We start from the raw sequence: 17,204 nt of genomic DNA, 5'->3' as shown, positions 1-17,204 counted from the left end.
CTAGGACTACTCCAGAGACCAGCTGTGGCTCCCCACTGCAAGAACACATTCATTCCTTCAATCAATCATTCATTCATTCATTCATTGGCACAGGCCAGAGAAAAGGCAAGGAAAGAGACAGTGAGTATCCTGCAGCCCTCCATCTTGGTTTTCTTTTTGGATCGTCAGAACTGTTGGATTTCTGGGCTCAAAAAAATGCAGCTGAGTTCAGCTGCTGAAAATTTGGTTAATTTGTTGCTTGAATTCCTAAATGGACTCACATTGGTGACTCTGTTATATTTATTCTACTATCCTCAAATGAATGGCACGAGAAAGAAACCAATTACATAGAGGGAAACACTTTCGTCTCTTTAGAAGAAGCTATAAATATCTAAAGGGTATTGGAGGAATCCATTCAAAAGATGAACAGTAGAAACAAACACAATCAAGAATTGATTACTTCAAACAAAGCAAATAAGATATGACAGTAAATTAAATAATAAGAATGAGACTAGGATGAGTAACCAAGAAGAGCTCACATTAGTGAACATTTTTTGCACACAAAAACACATTACTGTTCAAGCATGGACATGTATGAAGCTGTTGGATCCTTGAACCACCACCAACAAGCAAGCGTTATTATCACTACTGAGTCTATTTTACAGATGAGGAAAATGAGGCACAGCAAAGTGAAATGCCCTGGCAACACTCGTTGGAACAAGGGTCAGCCCTAGGCACTCTGGTTGTGCTCCAGAATAAGACACCGGGTCCTTAGGAAGGGATATGGGGCCTTAATCTCTAGAGGGGGTCATAAAAGTTCAGTCCTCATTCCTCTTTTCTTCACTATCCTGGAAAAAAAAGGGAATGAAAAAGGACTGCTGAAATGAGTTTAATTTCTCCAATTCTATTATGCTTTTTAAAGAATATATCTGTGTGCATGGAAAACAGGCAAAAGAATTCAAGAAGAATCAAATCTTAGCAGACCCCTGATGGTGCAATATCAATTAATTTAACTTCCTTTTCTAAATTATTTTCTAAGCTCCTACAATAATTGTTTTGGAAATGGGGGAAAAGAACAAAGTTTTTATTATCATTTTGTTGTTCAAAAAATATTTTATCCTGTGGGTTTATTAAACCTGTATTCAGGTTGAAGAAAACAAAACAGAACAAAAGCAACTGCCATCCTCAGGCAGGCAGTGGTGATTTTCAGAAAGGATATCCAAAATGAGTCTACCAGCTATAAGGCCCTGCCCAGCACCACACAACTGTGATTCCCGTGGCACCGGAACCAATACAGACTCAGGAGATCAGACAAGGCATTTAGAAAAAAAGCAGAAGTGGTAGGAGGCAGCATCTGGAAGGAAACATGTAGGGAGATGCCTTGTGGAGTTTCACTAAAAGGTTAACAAAACTGCACAATGAAGGTGGGGGGGGCAAGTACAGAGGAAGAAAGATCTTCATTCAAACAGGAGGCTCCTGAGATGTTACCGGTATCTTCCAACAAGATGAGCAAAAGCATATAAACAAATGGGTCTCCAAAAGAAAAATATCACTTTGGCAGCTTCATGTCAATTCCACCAAAATACGTGCCTTGAGTGACTGTGTAAATAAAATCATTGGAGTATGTTCATGTACTAGCACCTTCATGAGACAGTACTACATCTAACCACGTCTGGCAGCTTCTCAGGGTCAGATCTAATCTCTGCCTCCCCCTGGACAGCCATCAACATCTACAGAATACATACTGGACGGAGAATCTCTATTGGACACTGTCCTCTTGTCCATTTCAATGCAAAGCTCACAGGCGCTTTCTGATCATCAAAGGAGGCACTTTAGCATGAAGTGACCCGACGATTAACAGCGGCTCAGTGTTCTGATTATTTCAGGGACCCGTAGGAGATCAGGGTGGAGCTGTAGGTTTCCATGTGTAGACTAAGTAAACATCACTCTTTGGAGTTTTGCCAGTGCTTGAGCCGAGTGGCTTTCAGGTGCTATTTATTTTGTTTAGTTTATTGTTCAGTGTTACTGTTTGTTGACTTGATATATTTTTCCCCCCACAAAGGGGCCAGTCGGTAAGAACATATCCTGTAAGTGGAAAATTGATGATTCCCTATTGTTCAGTGTTTGTGTGTGGTGGTTTTATTTGCTTTGGTTCAAATGACCTAAACAATGCATTCATTGGAATTTAACAACTGGTGTAAAATCAGCACAGAGAACAATCTGTGCGCTGAGATTTTTGTACCCAAATCGGGTGATCTCTGCTTGACTAAAGAAAGCAAAATCTAAAATGACCTTTACATCTAAATAACCACAGAAAAGAAAACCACTGACTGAATCTCAAAGAGGCGCATTTTTCAACAAATACAAAAACAGACTCATGCATCATTCTCCATGATTCCAAGGAGGCTAAAGTGCCCACAGGGCACAAGTCTTACTCATGGACATGTCTAATCTAGTTACCCTCCTCTGTGTAAAATCCAACCAGCAGACAAGACCAAGGATGAAAACAAGGGTCTAAAGCCGTTACCTTAGAAACGTCGTATTTTCACCTACTTCAAGACAGTGAATTCTGCCAGAAAATCTGTAGCAATAGGCTCATTCCCCTTGGAGGGGAGCGAACGCATCACAAACTGTGCATTCGCAAAGGAAGCTTCCATCGGGAGCTCTTCCTGCATTGGTGGGTCTCTGGTCGGGTTGGCTATCTGTGTAGGAAGTGGACGCAGGAAGTATCTGTCTACAAACCCTTTATCCTCAAGGTAATTGCTACAGCAGCATTTTACTGTTTACTAAAGCAGTAAACATGTGATCTAAAAAAAGATGTTTTCCATCTCCAAAGAACAAGGCTTAAAAAAATTGTATGTGCACTTATTTCATAATCAGCTTCTTATCAAAACCGTCGGCAATATGACCGTGCTTCCAAGAGTGAGTGAGTCAATGGGAACAGCTTTTGGGGTAGAACAGAAGCTTCTCTCTCAGGGATGCCCAAAAAACAAAGCCTGGTTTTCTTTACTGAGATGCTACTCTAGCAAAGTAAATTTTATTTCTCTTCTAAGCTTAACACAGGCTTAACAGAGTCAGGGTCTTTGGCTGAATAGGTAAAGTGAACAAGACTTTCCATGTTAACTCAAACTGGTAGAATGGATAGCCCATAAAATCACTTGTATTTGACCTTGGGCAACATTCATCTTTTTTATGTGGATATAAATATGCTTCTAGCCCTAAGAGTTCACACAAGAAGAAGTTAAAGATAGAACTCAAACGTGGACGTGTGGCTACTGCTTTTGATGACTTTTACCTGGGGCAGGCAGAGCCTCCTGCCAATCTTCTCTTTATTTCTTTATTCCAGATGAAAAGCTTGTGAGCCTTCACTGTCCCAGGTTTCCTGGGATGACAGGAGTGATTGGGTATCTGTGAGAGGCAGTGTGGGGTGAATGGAAATGGGTCCGAGGAGAACCCTTGAGCACTGGAGATGTTCCGGGGGGTCCTCTCCATCATTACTGTTGTCCTTTATGTTTTGAAAAGCTCTTGTTGGGTTGTTAACTATTGCAGAGAGGAAGAAAGAGGAGGGAAGGAGCATGAGAGTGAGAAGTACAGAGAGAAGCAGAGGGTAGCAAGGCCCCAAATTTCTTCTCCAGGGCCGGCCATGCAGAGGCTCAGGCAGACTCCTCAGCAAGCACCTCCTAGCACTGTCTTAGGTCATCTCCAATACAGATAAAGCACTGTGAATAACTGAGAACTCACTGTTCTGTAAGAGTCTTTATTTCTTAATAAAGAGAAAAGAACATGTTAATCAGAGGAAAATTGGCTACTTGAAAAAAGAAAAAAAAAAGAATCAATTCACAACCTGTTGTAGAAATTGAAAAAGAAAAAAAAAACTTCTATGGATTTCCTGATTTTATTCCTAGAAGGAAAACTGATTTGACTCGAGTGAATAATAAAATTAGCTAACAAGTATTAAGTACCTCTAATGTGCTCCATACAATTCCAACTCGGCTCATCTCCCCATAGCCCTGTGAAGTAGAAACTGTGGTTACTGCTTTTTACAGATGGAAATACCCAGAGATCGTGAGGTGAGGGGCCTGTCCAGGGTGAAATGCCAGGAAGACCATTTCTATCTTCCCGAGAAGGAACTAAGGCCTGGAGAGGTGCCTTCACCTGCTGAGGCCCTACAGCGTCAACTGCAGCCTCAGCCGGTCTCTCTCAGGCCAGCCTCTTCCCACTTCCCCTCCCTAGCCTCCACATCTATGCCTCCCTTTCCTTGTGAACAAGATAAGACCAACCCTTTCCCCACAGAGGCTATTTTAAGGATGCTGTGAAGAAATAGAGTCTTCAGGGCCTCCCTGGGCATAAGATAAACACGGCTGGGCTCGCTCTATTTCACCTTCATGCTTCTGATGCTCTTGGGAACATCAGGTAACACCCACATACAACACAGATCCAAAGGGGACTTCGCAATATAAAACCACACACACTTTTTTTTTTTTTTTAACTCGGAGCAACATATTAGGAAATCTACCTCAAATTGAGACACAAACTAATCGTGTTGACAAATTCCCAAGTGTTGTTTCAACAGTTTCCTCTTCCTCAAAGGTGAGCATCACATGCCTACAGCTAACTTTAAAAAATAAAAGTCAACAAGACCCAATGGGATCCAAAGGGAACACGACGGTAAAGTCCCTATTGGCTGATGATTTCAATTAATGGACTTGGGGGCATGTGGATGGGGGCGATGGGGGGCAGATTTTGTCTTCAGTGGTGACTCTGTTTCAGTACTTGCTAAATTAAAAAACCCCATCAGTTTGCTATACTGTAATTTTATAATGGAAAGACAGATGTTAAACCATCAAGGTGGAGTGATTTAAAGGCCACTGTGTTAGATTCAGGAGTGCGAGTTCTTTGCACATGTTAGAAATGTTCTTTATTTTATGTCCCAGAAATTGACGTGCATTGTCTTGAACAAAATCATTTGAAGTAACAGCACTGATGTTAATGTTATGATTGGATTATGATGTGGCTTTAAAAATAAATAATTTTGCTTGGCCTTGGCATTTCTTTTCTAAACGTCTCGGCACTTATCTGTGCCCAACAGCAGATTACCGTTCTTCCCAGAGTCTAATTCCATGAACACCCCTGCGGAAAGACTTGGTAAGGCCTGATGGAAAACTCAGAGACGTGGGCAAGGAAGCTGATACTTGGGGTGAGGAAACAAATCAGCAGCTGATCTGGAATCTGCAACCACGGGCCCCTTGGATATTGCCAAATATGGAAAGAATTCTTGGCACCAAGCAAGTGGACAATGGGGTGCTAGAGTTTTAGCTGTTCAGTTTTCTAGTGCTTTATCTTAATTAGCCAGTGAGAGCATAATAATTGTTGGCTGTGGGCTTTTTCACACAAGAGTGGTAACATAAGTTAGCCAATTATAATAATTTTCATTATTTAATGTATCACACTATATCGTTTAATACACCATTTTTTTTTTCCTGCACAGTAATTTATTATTTGGAGCTAAGTAAGGCAAATAGCAGGAAAAAAAAGATCAGATGATGATAAATTGAGGGGAAACAGATTTGTGTGCCCGAGCAAGTTTCCTAGCCTCTCTGATCCTCTATCCTTCTCTGGACAAAAAGCACCAGGATGCAGGCTGTGGTGAGCATCTCACGAGATAACGTGAGCGTCCAGCACAGAGTCTGGCCTGGAATAAGCCGTTACAAGGATGATATTAATTTGCATTATGAATTCAAGCTACAAGATCTACCTTTTAAAAACGCTTTTCTCTATGATCTTTTCAACAGCAATTTAATTCTATGTAGTTAATTTGTATTTAAACTAGGAGAGATATCTCTAAAGAAATACATCTATTTAAAATCTGCAATAATGACTGCAGATTTTACTAATAACTTTCTCTTGATGACCTTAAAGGATTTTAATCAAAATTTATTTTTCAACAACTATCTATTGAACCCCTATGCTTTGCCAGGCTCTGTCAAGGACACAAAAGAGATGGACAGACTATCACAAGAAAACAGGTTCTATTGTTTACATAGGTAGACAAAAAGTAGAGTCACACAAACACAAGCAAAGCTGGGAGCATGTGTCGCCAAGAGAGAAAACAAAGCAGGAGAGAGTGGACAAAATGAGGAATGTTCTTAAACTTTATAAAATATGCCTCAGCCAAGTTCAATAGGGGAAATATGTGGGAAATAAGTGATCAAACAGGGAATGAAAGTGTGAATAATAAAAAGATCCAGAGGTCACAGTGGCCACTAGTTGAAATAGGTTCACAGCAAAAAAAAAAAAAAAAAAAGTGGAATGAAATACTATAATTACGGAAATACAAATAAAAATGAGACTCCATTTTTGCCTGTCACAATGGCAAAGATTCAAAGAGTGAAATATTCAGAGTTGTTATGAGTTCAGTGGAACTGGCCTTATCTATGGCTACAAGTGGGAACTGGTACAACCCTTCTAGACAGTAAAGTGGTCATTTATTTTTTAAACTGGCAAATATTTAAATTTGGCAGAGACTTTAAAAATATGTACACCCATTGGTCCAATGATTCCTTTTCTAAGCACTAACACTAATAAAATTTTTTTTTAAATTACATAAAGGGTACATTGCAATGTAATTGGTGAAAAACTGAAAGCAATATTATTTCCTACAATAGGATATTGGTTATATAAATCATAATACTTATTTTAAATGGAATATAATTAAGCATAAAAATTCTGCTTATTAAAAAATTGTAGTGACATGGGGAAATGTTTGTAAAACAATGTTAACTGAGATGAGCAGGACAGTCAGGGCGACAAAAGGACAGACAGAAACACACAGTAGGAAGACACACACCAAATGCTGGTAATTTTCTCTGACTGCCTGGGACTGGGAACAATTTATATTGACTCTGTAATGATTTCTTTTTTCATTTTCTCTACAGTGAGAATGTTTTATTACTGTAATTTGTACAAAATAACAAGATGCATTTTTCAAAATTAATGAGAATACAGGACAGTGGAGGATCCCAGTAACCCTGTTCCTGCCCTAATCAGAAGCAAGAGGCACTGCAGGCCTCCGCCCTCCTTCAGCAACGAAGCAAACAGCCTCCGTCCTCAGAACAGGACTAAACCAACCCTCTGATCACCCATGCCTTGAGGGACCCCCTGGACACTCCGCCTGCCCAGGTGTTTGGTCCTTGCCCCTCACCTCTCCAGGCTCCCATGTGCCCTGCCCTGGCTGGGACGCTGCAGTAGTGACCTGTGGAAGTGACCTGTTATTCTCCCTGTCTCTTCAAAAGCGTTAGCACAGAGTCTGTGTGCCTCCGGGCTTCACAACTGAAGCCGGGTAATGGAACACATAGAGAGAATTCAGAGCAGGGCCGGAAAGACAGTGCAATTTATCAGCAAAGGTTAGGTGGACTTGGATTGTCCGATGGCGTCTGCCATTTACTGAGCACCTACTAAAGGCTCTCCCACCCTGGACTCGCATCAGGACGGTCATTATAATCCCACCTACAGGTGAGGAAACGGAGCTCAGACAGGTTAGGGCCCTTGCCCAGGGTCACGTGACTAGGAAGGGTTCAAATGCAGGTGTGTCCGTGGCCACATAACATAAGTAAAGAAATCTCAGAGGTGACGGGAGGACAAAGTCCCCTGAGAAGAGAAGAGCCGTCCTCTAACCTGTGGGGACAAAAGGAGGTGATGCTGCATTTGAGGCATTCCCTAAGCCCTAGGAAAAAATCCTGCTGGAGCAGATGTGCCACCACCATTGGAAAGGCCTGGAGACTGTCTCTGTCAAGCCCCCTTCTCGGAAGATTTTACACTGCAGAGAAACTCTCTGGTCCTGGCTTTCCAACGGCCTCCTGTATTGTGATTCTCTTCTGCGTCAGCTGTTAAATCTGCCAGGGTATTGGGATGCCAAAGCGGAATGTTCTGCTTTGGGTCTCCCCTCCCACAGAGGGAACCTTATTCTGAAATTCTAAACACAGAAGTAATATTTTCCTGAAAGCATCAGGAACGGTTGTTTCATTTATTTATTTTATTTCTACTTATGGTTTTTCAAGAGACATCGACAAGCGTATGTATGTGTCGGGGTGGAGGAGAGATTTAAGCAAAGATCTGTTTTGTAAAAAAAAAAAAAAAAATTTAATGAAATAATCACTTTAAAGAAAATATAGATAATTAAAAAACAGTTCAGACTTCCAGAACATTCTCTGAGAGTACTGCAGTCCTCCATAAGTATATTTCATGGGAAGAATGATCCACAAATTCTATCCTTTCCAATTCTCCTTTCCACGGCCACTGAGGCAGCATGCCCAGCCTCAGAGAGAGCTGTAGGAGGAAGAGTGCTGTGTCCCGTCCAGAGGGGGCAAACTGTGTCCAGAGCCACCCACAGATTCAAGCAGCAAGTCATTTTAAGATAACGGCCCATAATTCCACCTTTAGGCCAGTGTTCTAGAAACATGACATTCACATAGTGGTGCAACAGTATTTTCCGTTTTCTATTCCTTCCACTGTCACAGAGTCCTCTAAAGTAACAAGGGATGAAACAACTGAAATTCCACTTGAGCCAATGAGTTGTTGAAAATTTATATGCCCTAGAGCTATTAAGCTCATTCATCACATCCCTTAAAATCCTATATATGAACTTCCTTCATGTAACCCTGAGCTTTTAATTTTAAACAAGTTTGCTTCACACATGATAGCAAATATTCAGCAAGAGCCTGCTATGTGCAAGCCATGAAATACGTAAAAGATGCTTCATGTTTTTAAATTAACTTTTTTTTTTTTACTGAAGTATAGTTGATGTACAATATTATATAAGTTACAGGTGTACAATATAGTGATTCCCAATTTTTAAAGGTTCTATTCCATTTCTAGTTATTATAAAATATTGGCTATAATCCCTGTGCTGCACAGTATATCCTTGCAGCTTATTTTATATATAATGGTTTGTCCTCTTCATCCCCCACCCCTACGTTACCCCTCCTCCCTTTCCCCTCCCCACTTGTAACCACAAGTTTGTTCTCCATATCTGTGAGTCTGCTTCTTTTTCTTATTTGTTGTAGTTTTTAGATTCCACCTATAAGTTATATCATGGTGATCATCAAAACCCTCCAACCTCTGTCAAATCAAAGAAAGGAACTTCTTTAAACAGCTCATTGACACCGTAATCGTGCTCTCCCTCAGCAAGCCTTGTTAGTAACTTTCCATCCCCTGATTCTAAGATGCTCTCCACTCACGCTGCTCTTTGCAGTTTGCTCTCTCCTGGTCTTCCAGTGCCAGATCTGTGATAAAGGAAAATGCCCACAATCCCCTCTTAAAGACTAAGGACCTCTAAACTCTAGGATCAGGGGCTGTAACCTGGGGTTCACGGACCACCCAAGGAGTCCAAGGACAGAACTGGATTTCAAAAGTATTAGCTGTCCTTGTCACTCTATGTATTGCCTTTCCTGCATTTTAAAAGCATTCATCTGAGAAGGGATTGCAGGCTTCATTAGACTTCCCGAGTGGCCCAAGGCATAACAAAGGATCAGGGAAGTCTCTGGGAGATTGGATTAAAAATCCTAACCGAAGCAAAATCAAGTTCCAAGGCTAACAACTGGCTGCTTGGAGTCTGTAAGCAAAGGCAGCCCTGTTTTGTGCACAAGGAAGGGAGGGGGTTGTAAAGCACCCCCCAGGTATCATCAGGTAGCCCCAGAAGCAGTGGAAGCACCAAAACTGATTTGTGAATTACATGTGGGAACATCACTTTTGATGCTTACGTTTTTATTAGAACTCTTAATCTGATCTTAAAATCCACGGCCCTTTAAGGATAAACCAACTGACATACTCACATAAACTCATAAGATTCCTTTACTTCTTCCCATGGAAACACTCTGTTACCATTTCCAAAATACCAAGGGAAAATGATGGTGAGAATCATAAAGACGGGATAAAAACATAGAGCTTTTCATAGTGCCTCATAGGGTCTTATAGACATTCACGCAAAAAAAAAAAAAAAATCCAGAGATGCAGAGACCAACTTAACAGATTCTGTGCATCTGATGCTTGATGGACTAATTGATCTATTTACTGAAACAACAAAAAACAGAGTGCGTTTGAGACTGGAAATTGCCCGTATGACAGACTTTCCTAATTCCAACGGACAGCCGTAATTTTCCCTATGCTAATTTGAGCTTTGCACTAACATAATTAAAACTGCAGTCAACAGACTCAGGCCTCCTTTTTTCCACTCTATAAACAAGTCTGTAAAGTCATCTCACTACTTTACCCAGGAAGCCTAGCAGAATATTTCTCAAAGGAAGTTACCTATAAAGAGGGGCTATTTTATTTTAACAGAGGATTAAAAAGAGTCTACTTGAAGCCATTTTGAAAGTTCACTTAAGCTATATATGATACACAGATAATGCAGTGTAATCAAATGTTAAAGTAAGCATAATCTCCTGGGTAAGTGGAAACTGTTTCCCAAAATTCATCCTGAAAAACACAAAGCGTTCAAGCTTCAAAAATATCTTCATCTTTTCAGAAACGTATACTTTAAACAGTATGACACATTTGTATTCTATGCAAAACATACCCCACACCCTAAAGGATTGTCTGTTATTTCAATGTCCTTTAATACACTGATTTTTTTTTGAAACACACACACACACACACACACACACACACACACACAATTGTACCCAAGCTATTCAAAATTTACAAAGAACATTAGATTCAACTGCTATGAAATATGGACACAAATAAGGGTAAAAATAAGAATTAAGAGGGCAGCATTTGGGGTTATAAAATCAAATAATTTCTACTCATATAGCTCAAAGCAGAGTACATCAAACCCTCAATTTTAAAATTCCTTTCTATACAGTTATACTTCAGCAGACTTCAATCCTTGAAGAAAGAAAAATCTCTGTAAGATTAAAATCTTTGATACATGATTTTTTAATATGTATTATTGAACATACCTTGAAAACCAAAACCTATCTTGAGAACTAGAAACTGAATAGAACTTCTGAAACATAGTTTATGCAACGGGTATTAATTAAATCCTCTCGCACAAAACATTTCAAATTCCAAATCAAAGAGGCTTTTAAAAATTGTCCTGGCCCAGTTCTGGGCAAACTTCTATATTCATGAGCTTTCAGATCAACTAAAACCCTTGATGAAAACACAACCAAATGCTTCTCACCTACATGCAGCAAAACTAAAGACACGCAACCCATAAAACTCGCTTTTTCCTCCATTCAGTATCTGTTTTTGCTCCTGACTTTTCTCATTTCTAGAAATGTCACCAAGGCGTGCTGGCCTTGAAAATATTGTGACAGACCACTTCACGGGCTCTATGCCGCCAACTTGCACTAACCATTAAACTGGCTTCAGTTCCAGGAATCAGACTACATTCACGTTTCTACCTCTGTGCATCCACCTCCACCTTAATCTCTCTCTATTTGCAAGAAAAACAAAACATCAGACCACACACCCCAGAGCACAGAGAACCAACCCGCAATTCCCACAAAGCAACCATCACGGAGAAGAAAGTCTATTCACAGTGCACCGAGGAGTAGGTACTTTATTAAAGATAAATACATAACCGAACAAACCGAATTACCACCATTTGCATTATGAGAACGCTCTGTTCTCAGCCTGAAGGTTCCAAAAATCAAGTCAACATTGGCATGTCCCATGACTGACAGCCACTTGCCAGGCATCTCTTCATTTCCACAGGGACCGGCTGGCACCCCTGATGGTAAGGAGGCCTTCAAGAACGTCCAAAAGTTCAACATTTCCAAGCCCATCTTTTTCTCCGACCCTGCCCTCCAAACTCTCCAAGTCCATTGCCTTCCAGCAGATACACATCCAGGCACCGCTAGAGACAGTTAAAGAATATGAAAATTCGGACACGCTCTTTGAAAAGCTTTTGCAAAAGGTCATCCACAGCCCTCAACTGTGAATTTAGAAACCCCAATTTTTTTCTGAGTTTGAAGTTTTTAAGCCTTGCGGATGGTTGGAGTAGGAAAAAGGAAATTTACTAGGCAGTGCAAAGGAAATCTTGTTGTCCTCTATTGTGGCAGCGGGGGTGTTGCCCAATGCTAACTTATCTGCGTTGATAAAGGAAACCAAAGAAAAGAGTAACAAGCACAGAATTTGGTCAAATGAAAAGGAACCCTCTCCTTACCTTAATAGTGCTGGCCATAATGCAATCAAGTTTATTGATCGTTAATAAATGTTAATAATAATTATTGCTTCTCTCTGACCAGAAAGTAGTTTTGATGAGGTTGTTTAGAGCGGATGAGATTGTGCTAAGTCTGGGAAATGAAGTCAGTCAATGGCAGGAAGAGGTTTCTATTGGTCCTGGCCGCCCAGCCCGAAGAAACAGGATATTTGGGAGTGGAGAGATAAGAGACCCTGAAAACAATGTTGTTTTTCTTGATGATATGCAGCCAGGAGATTTTTTTTTTCAATTAAAAAAAAAAAAGGCATCAATTGCCTGGGCCTGGGATGACCACAGCAGGTGTGACCCAGTGTGCCGCTGTGTGACACGCCGCCCCGGGGCAGGATGCAGATGTGGCGGGACTCCGAGTGGCTTCACGTGGGCAGCGCGCTCCTCAAGGCCCCTGGGTGCGGACGGGACTCCTGGGCCTCTGTCTCCCCGGATGTGCCACACGCCTGGGTCACGGGGCCTAAGGCCCCTACCCGCTCCACTTTGCAGGTAGTGCTTATTTCATGTGAATAGGCGACGACGTTTAATAATAGCCATTCACCTGCTGATTTTTAACAACCTCCACTGGTTCAGCATCTCAAGTGAATGTTCCAGGACAGTTTCATTTTCTCCTTCCAAACATAAGTAATTGCTATCGGCTCCACGATAAAGTAGTTGAAAATGCAAAGACTCTAGAATGGAAGTAGCTAAGAGAAATAAAGAGGAAAATAAACCTGTCAAATCCTCATTTTCAAATATTTATTTAAAATCCAAGGCACTTAAATGACTACGAATGTTTTATAATGGCAGCGAGCTGGCCCCCTCTGACAAACGTCCAGGTTGCAGACAACAGACCCCAATAGAACTCTTGGCTACACAGAGATGCCACGTCCTCATTAAGTGTTTTAAAATCTGAGCTTTAAGTTCAGGGCCACACGTCTGTTTTCCTCTCAGAGGAAATACAGCTAATTGTAGGCCTGAACATTCCTTAGAGGATTTCAGGCCTTTTAATTACTCATTTTCAGGAAACTACTTGTTCTCTGGAAGAAACAACATTTTGCTTTGAATCTAGCTACACTAAAGTTGGGCCAGTAAAGAGGTGTGGTCTCCATAGGGGACCCGCAGAACACAATAGACCAAACCCTGAGTCATCCAGCAGCTCTTGGTTTCAGAGGCAGTCAGTGAATTGATTTCACTGGGACTTAGGCCTGTCTACATCAGAGCTCTAGAAATGAGCCCAAGTTTCTATATCTTTCACTGATCCCAAGATTTCCCCTTATGATAGGTGAAGGAGAAGGAAACATGAGGAGAAGGAAGGGGAGAAAGGAAAGGAGAAGGAGAAAAGAAAGAGAGAGAGAGAGAGAGAGAGCTGGGCGGAGAGAGGAAAGAAAGAGAGAAAGAAAGAAATAAAAGAGGAAACGAAACGAAGAAAGAGAAAGAAACTAACAGAGGGGGGGAAAGGAAAATGAAAGAAAGAGAAACTATAAGAAATCTCATGTAAAAATCAGAACCTGACAAATTCTCAGCATCTACATTTTGAGGGGATGTTCATTTCCGCTCTTTTCATCTCCAAACAATAAATGAGATGGCAGGCTGATTCAAATTGTGTTTCCCCTAAAATTTCAAAGTACTGAGTTGTTTTATCTGGGCAGCTTCCACTAGGATTCAGGAGTGCTGGGAAAAGCGCTCTTTCAGCTCCACTGAGATTCCTTATTTTTTACTCTCCTAAGAAACATCCATTTCAAATGTGAACTGTAGTACCCTAATAAGCAGTGTTCTATTATGAATTTCTCAAAGAGCAGCCTTAAGTAGGGTGACCCCTTGCTAAAAAAAATAGCCATGGAAGAAAGTTCTGTGCGGTCCCATCTCACCACTGCCGCCTGGTTTCTGACACAGCCCTTGTCCTCTGCAGCAGGAAAGCATCAACAATTTTATGGAGATCTAATTCTTCGTTGAGGGTCTGCCCTGAACTCCTTGGTTCTTGTCTAATTCAAATCAGTGAACAGTAACATTTTTTTAACTCTTTATTTAGAAATGACATCAAACTTCAAATACCATATGATATCACTTATATGTGGAATATAAAATAAGACACACCAATAAAATTTTTTTTAAAAAGCTCATTTTAATTAAAAAGAAAAGAAAGCAATAAAACAAAATAAAATACGATACAAGTGAACATATCTACGAAACAGAAACAGACTCACAGACATAGAGAACAGACTTGTGGTTGCCAAGGGGGAGGGGTGTGGGAGAGGGAAGGATTGGGAGTTTGGGATTAGCAGATGCAAACTATTATATATAGAATAATAGTCCTACTGTAGAGCACAGGGAACTATATTCAATATCCTGTGATAAACCATAATGGAAAAGAATATGAAAAATAATATATATATGTATAACTGAGTCACTTTGCTATACAGCAGAAATAAACACAACATTGTAAATCAACTATACTTCAATAAAATAAAAAAGAAAACAGAAAGAATGAAACTTATAGAAAAGTTACAAGATAATACAAAGAACTCCTAATATCCTTCACCAGTTCCTCCAACTTTGGTAATTTACATCATTTGCTTTGCTTTCTCTCTCTCTCTCTGTCTCTCTTACTTACGTCTAATGCATATATATGTATATACACCCATATTTTATTCTTTAATAAAATTTTGTTAGACTAATGTACTTGCTTGGAACTTACAGAAAACTCTATGCTACTCTTTGATTTATTTCCTGAAGATTCTATCCATAAGTTTCATTGTGTCTAATTCTGAAAATGCATGTAACACAAGGTGATGTAATAAAAATCCAGTTTTGAGATAATGAGTTGTAAACCCAGTTACAAAATTTAAAAGGCAAATCTTCCTCATTTCTAATGACAAATGCTGACTGATGTCTATCATCTTCCGAGAGAATTATTCCTGATGTCTAGAGTGGCATGACAGCATCCCAGTTCAGTGTTCTCGGACTATTTAATGCAAAGTTCTAAAAAAACAAACAAACTTCAATTGGCTATTGACAGCACAAGGCATATCTATTAATTAGAATATATTTAGTAATGCAGAAATCATTTCCCAAACATCATTCTGGGGGAAATCATCTATGCTCCCGTCACCCACACCCAAGCCTCTGCCATTAAACGGCCTCAGCACTGGATCACTCAGCAGCCTAAGGACCGGGCTGCCCTTCCAACGAGACACCACCCCTCCTTGGGGGAAACCACCCTCAGGTCACTATGCAGACCCATTTCGGGGCAACTGCAGGTAGCCTCCACCTGGGTTATCCTGCCATGAATCTGTCAAGACAGGGTCCTTTTCCACCCTCCTTGGAACTCAGTAAACACCATGCTGGAACAGTGTGGCACCCCCGGCATATGTGTGAATAAACTGCACGTTTCCATTCTGTACTTATCCATCATGGACCCATGACCCATGAATTTACCAAAGCCCTTCAAAAGCCTGTTCATATCTTACTCCAAATGAAAAAGGAAAGAGTGTAAAATAGACTCTACCATTACCATAACTATAAAAGGAGCACTGTCATTTATTTATCCTAAAACCACAGCTTCCCATTTTCTGGAGTCAACAAATGCTCATCCGTCTTCTCCTACTAACTTCTCTGTGTGGGATCTACAGAGGAAGGTCAGGGTTGAGAACACTTTTGGGTGAAGGCAACATAGTTCTAAAAATCATATATGAGTGTAGCAAAGAGATAATGAGCCAGAATCTTAACTGGAGACACAACAGAAGATTCACTCATGATTGATTGATTGATCCCTGTATTCAACATCCATACAATGACATACTTATCATCACTGAAAATACTGCAGGAAAATGACGTAGTAGATGAATACTTAGTGATATGGAAAATTATGGGACGATGTCCGGTAGTTTAAAAATGAGGTCATAAAGGAGAATTATATCACAGACTCATTTTGTTAAAAATAAAAAGGCAAAACAGAAATATTAGTCAGCTACATACTACAATACTAATAGTAGAGAATCTTTTTTGTTTTTCCCCCTTTCCCCTTTGGTTCATCTATATTTTCAAAACAGTTATAATAACTTCAATAAAAATAAATAAATAGTAAAATAGAATAAAATTTACTAACCTATTCTACAAAATATGTAGAACATATTGTTTCATATGTTCAGTAAGCCAATATTATGAAAAAAAAAGTGGGGAAGAGGGGAGGAGAGTTCTAGATTCAATGCAACTTAAGAAACCCAAAGCCCAAATGCAAATGATGGTCTACAATTAGATACTGATATGAACAAATTAGAAGTCAAAGGCTTTTCCAGGGATGCTAGAGAAATCTGAATATATAATGATTGTTACATCATATTATAGATTTACTGTTAACTATTTATAGCTTTAAGAATACTTTGTAGGAAAACGTCCTTACTACTTACAGCTGCGTTCCAAAGTATTGAAGATGAAAAGGTAATAATTTCTGTAATTTATTTGAAAGAATTCATGAAAAATAACATAATGCAAATATGACAAAATTGTACAATTGTCAAATCTCAATCATAACTTACATGAGTGTTCATTGTATCATTTGCACTCCTTTGAGTTCTAAATTTTTTATAATATAGTGTTAAATAAAAGTTTCTCATAGATGTCTTTAAAAAAGTTACAATAAACATGTTACATTGTAATGAAAAAGTTATATAAGCAGCATGCAATGTTCTATTTTGTTTTCTAAGTATCTGTATAACAGGCAGCACACAATACCTATTTGTCAAACTCTATATGTGTGTGTACCAAAATGCACATTCTTTTATAAACATCTACAAGAGTAGCTCTTTTTGATTAATTTCACTAAGGAAACCCTGCAGACACTCATGTGCTCTGTAATGGTCACCTCCCCAGCATTATTCCCTCCAGTCAATGAGTGCCTTTTCCATGCCCACTCAGCGCTCTGGTGGGCACTAGGAAACAAGGAAGACAGGACTCTGTCCAGTCCCTGGGTGTCTCAGCATTCATGAAGTCTCTGTTCGGCAACTCAAATTCCGCACACCTAAAACTGCAG

General features: G+C 40.0%; 1 protein-coding gene across 6 annotated transcripts in view; it reads right to left on the bottom strand.

The window, feature by feature from the left end:
* Nucleotides 1-17,204, bottom strand: part of ERG (ETS transcription factor ERG) — a 281,719-nt gene that overhangs the window by 98,772 nt on the left and 165,743 nt on the right. The window contains exon 1 of one of the 6 annotated variants that reach the window (XM_029214409.1): nt 12,149-12,280. The exons of 4 other annotated variants lie outside the window; for them this stretch is intronic. In XM_029214409.1, the coding sequence (XP_029070242.1) occupies nt 12,149-12,166 (18 nt within the window). In that variant the 5' untranslated portion in view covers nt 12,167-12,280. Of the gene's footprint in view, nt 1-12,148; nt 12,281-17,204 lie in introns of those variants that run through there. One more of the 6 variants, XM_029214411.1, reaches the window with a different exon arrangement.

Source organism: Monodon monoceros, unplaced genomic scaffold (genome assembly GCF_005190385.1).
Source record: "Monodon monoceros isolate NGI ecotype Baffin Bay Population unplaced genomic scaffold, NGI_Narwhal_1 Super_Scaffold_11, whole genome shotgun sequence".
NCBI classification, from domain to species: Eukaryota; Metazoa; Chordata; class Mammalia; order Artiodactyla; family Monodontidae; genus Monodon; species Monodon monoceros.
This window is presented reverse-complemented; position numbering and strand designations above follow the sequence as displayed.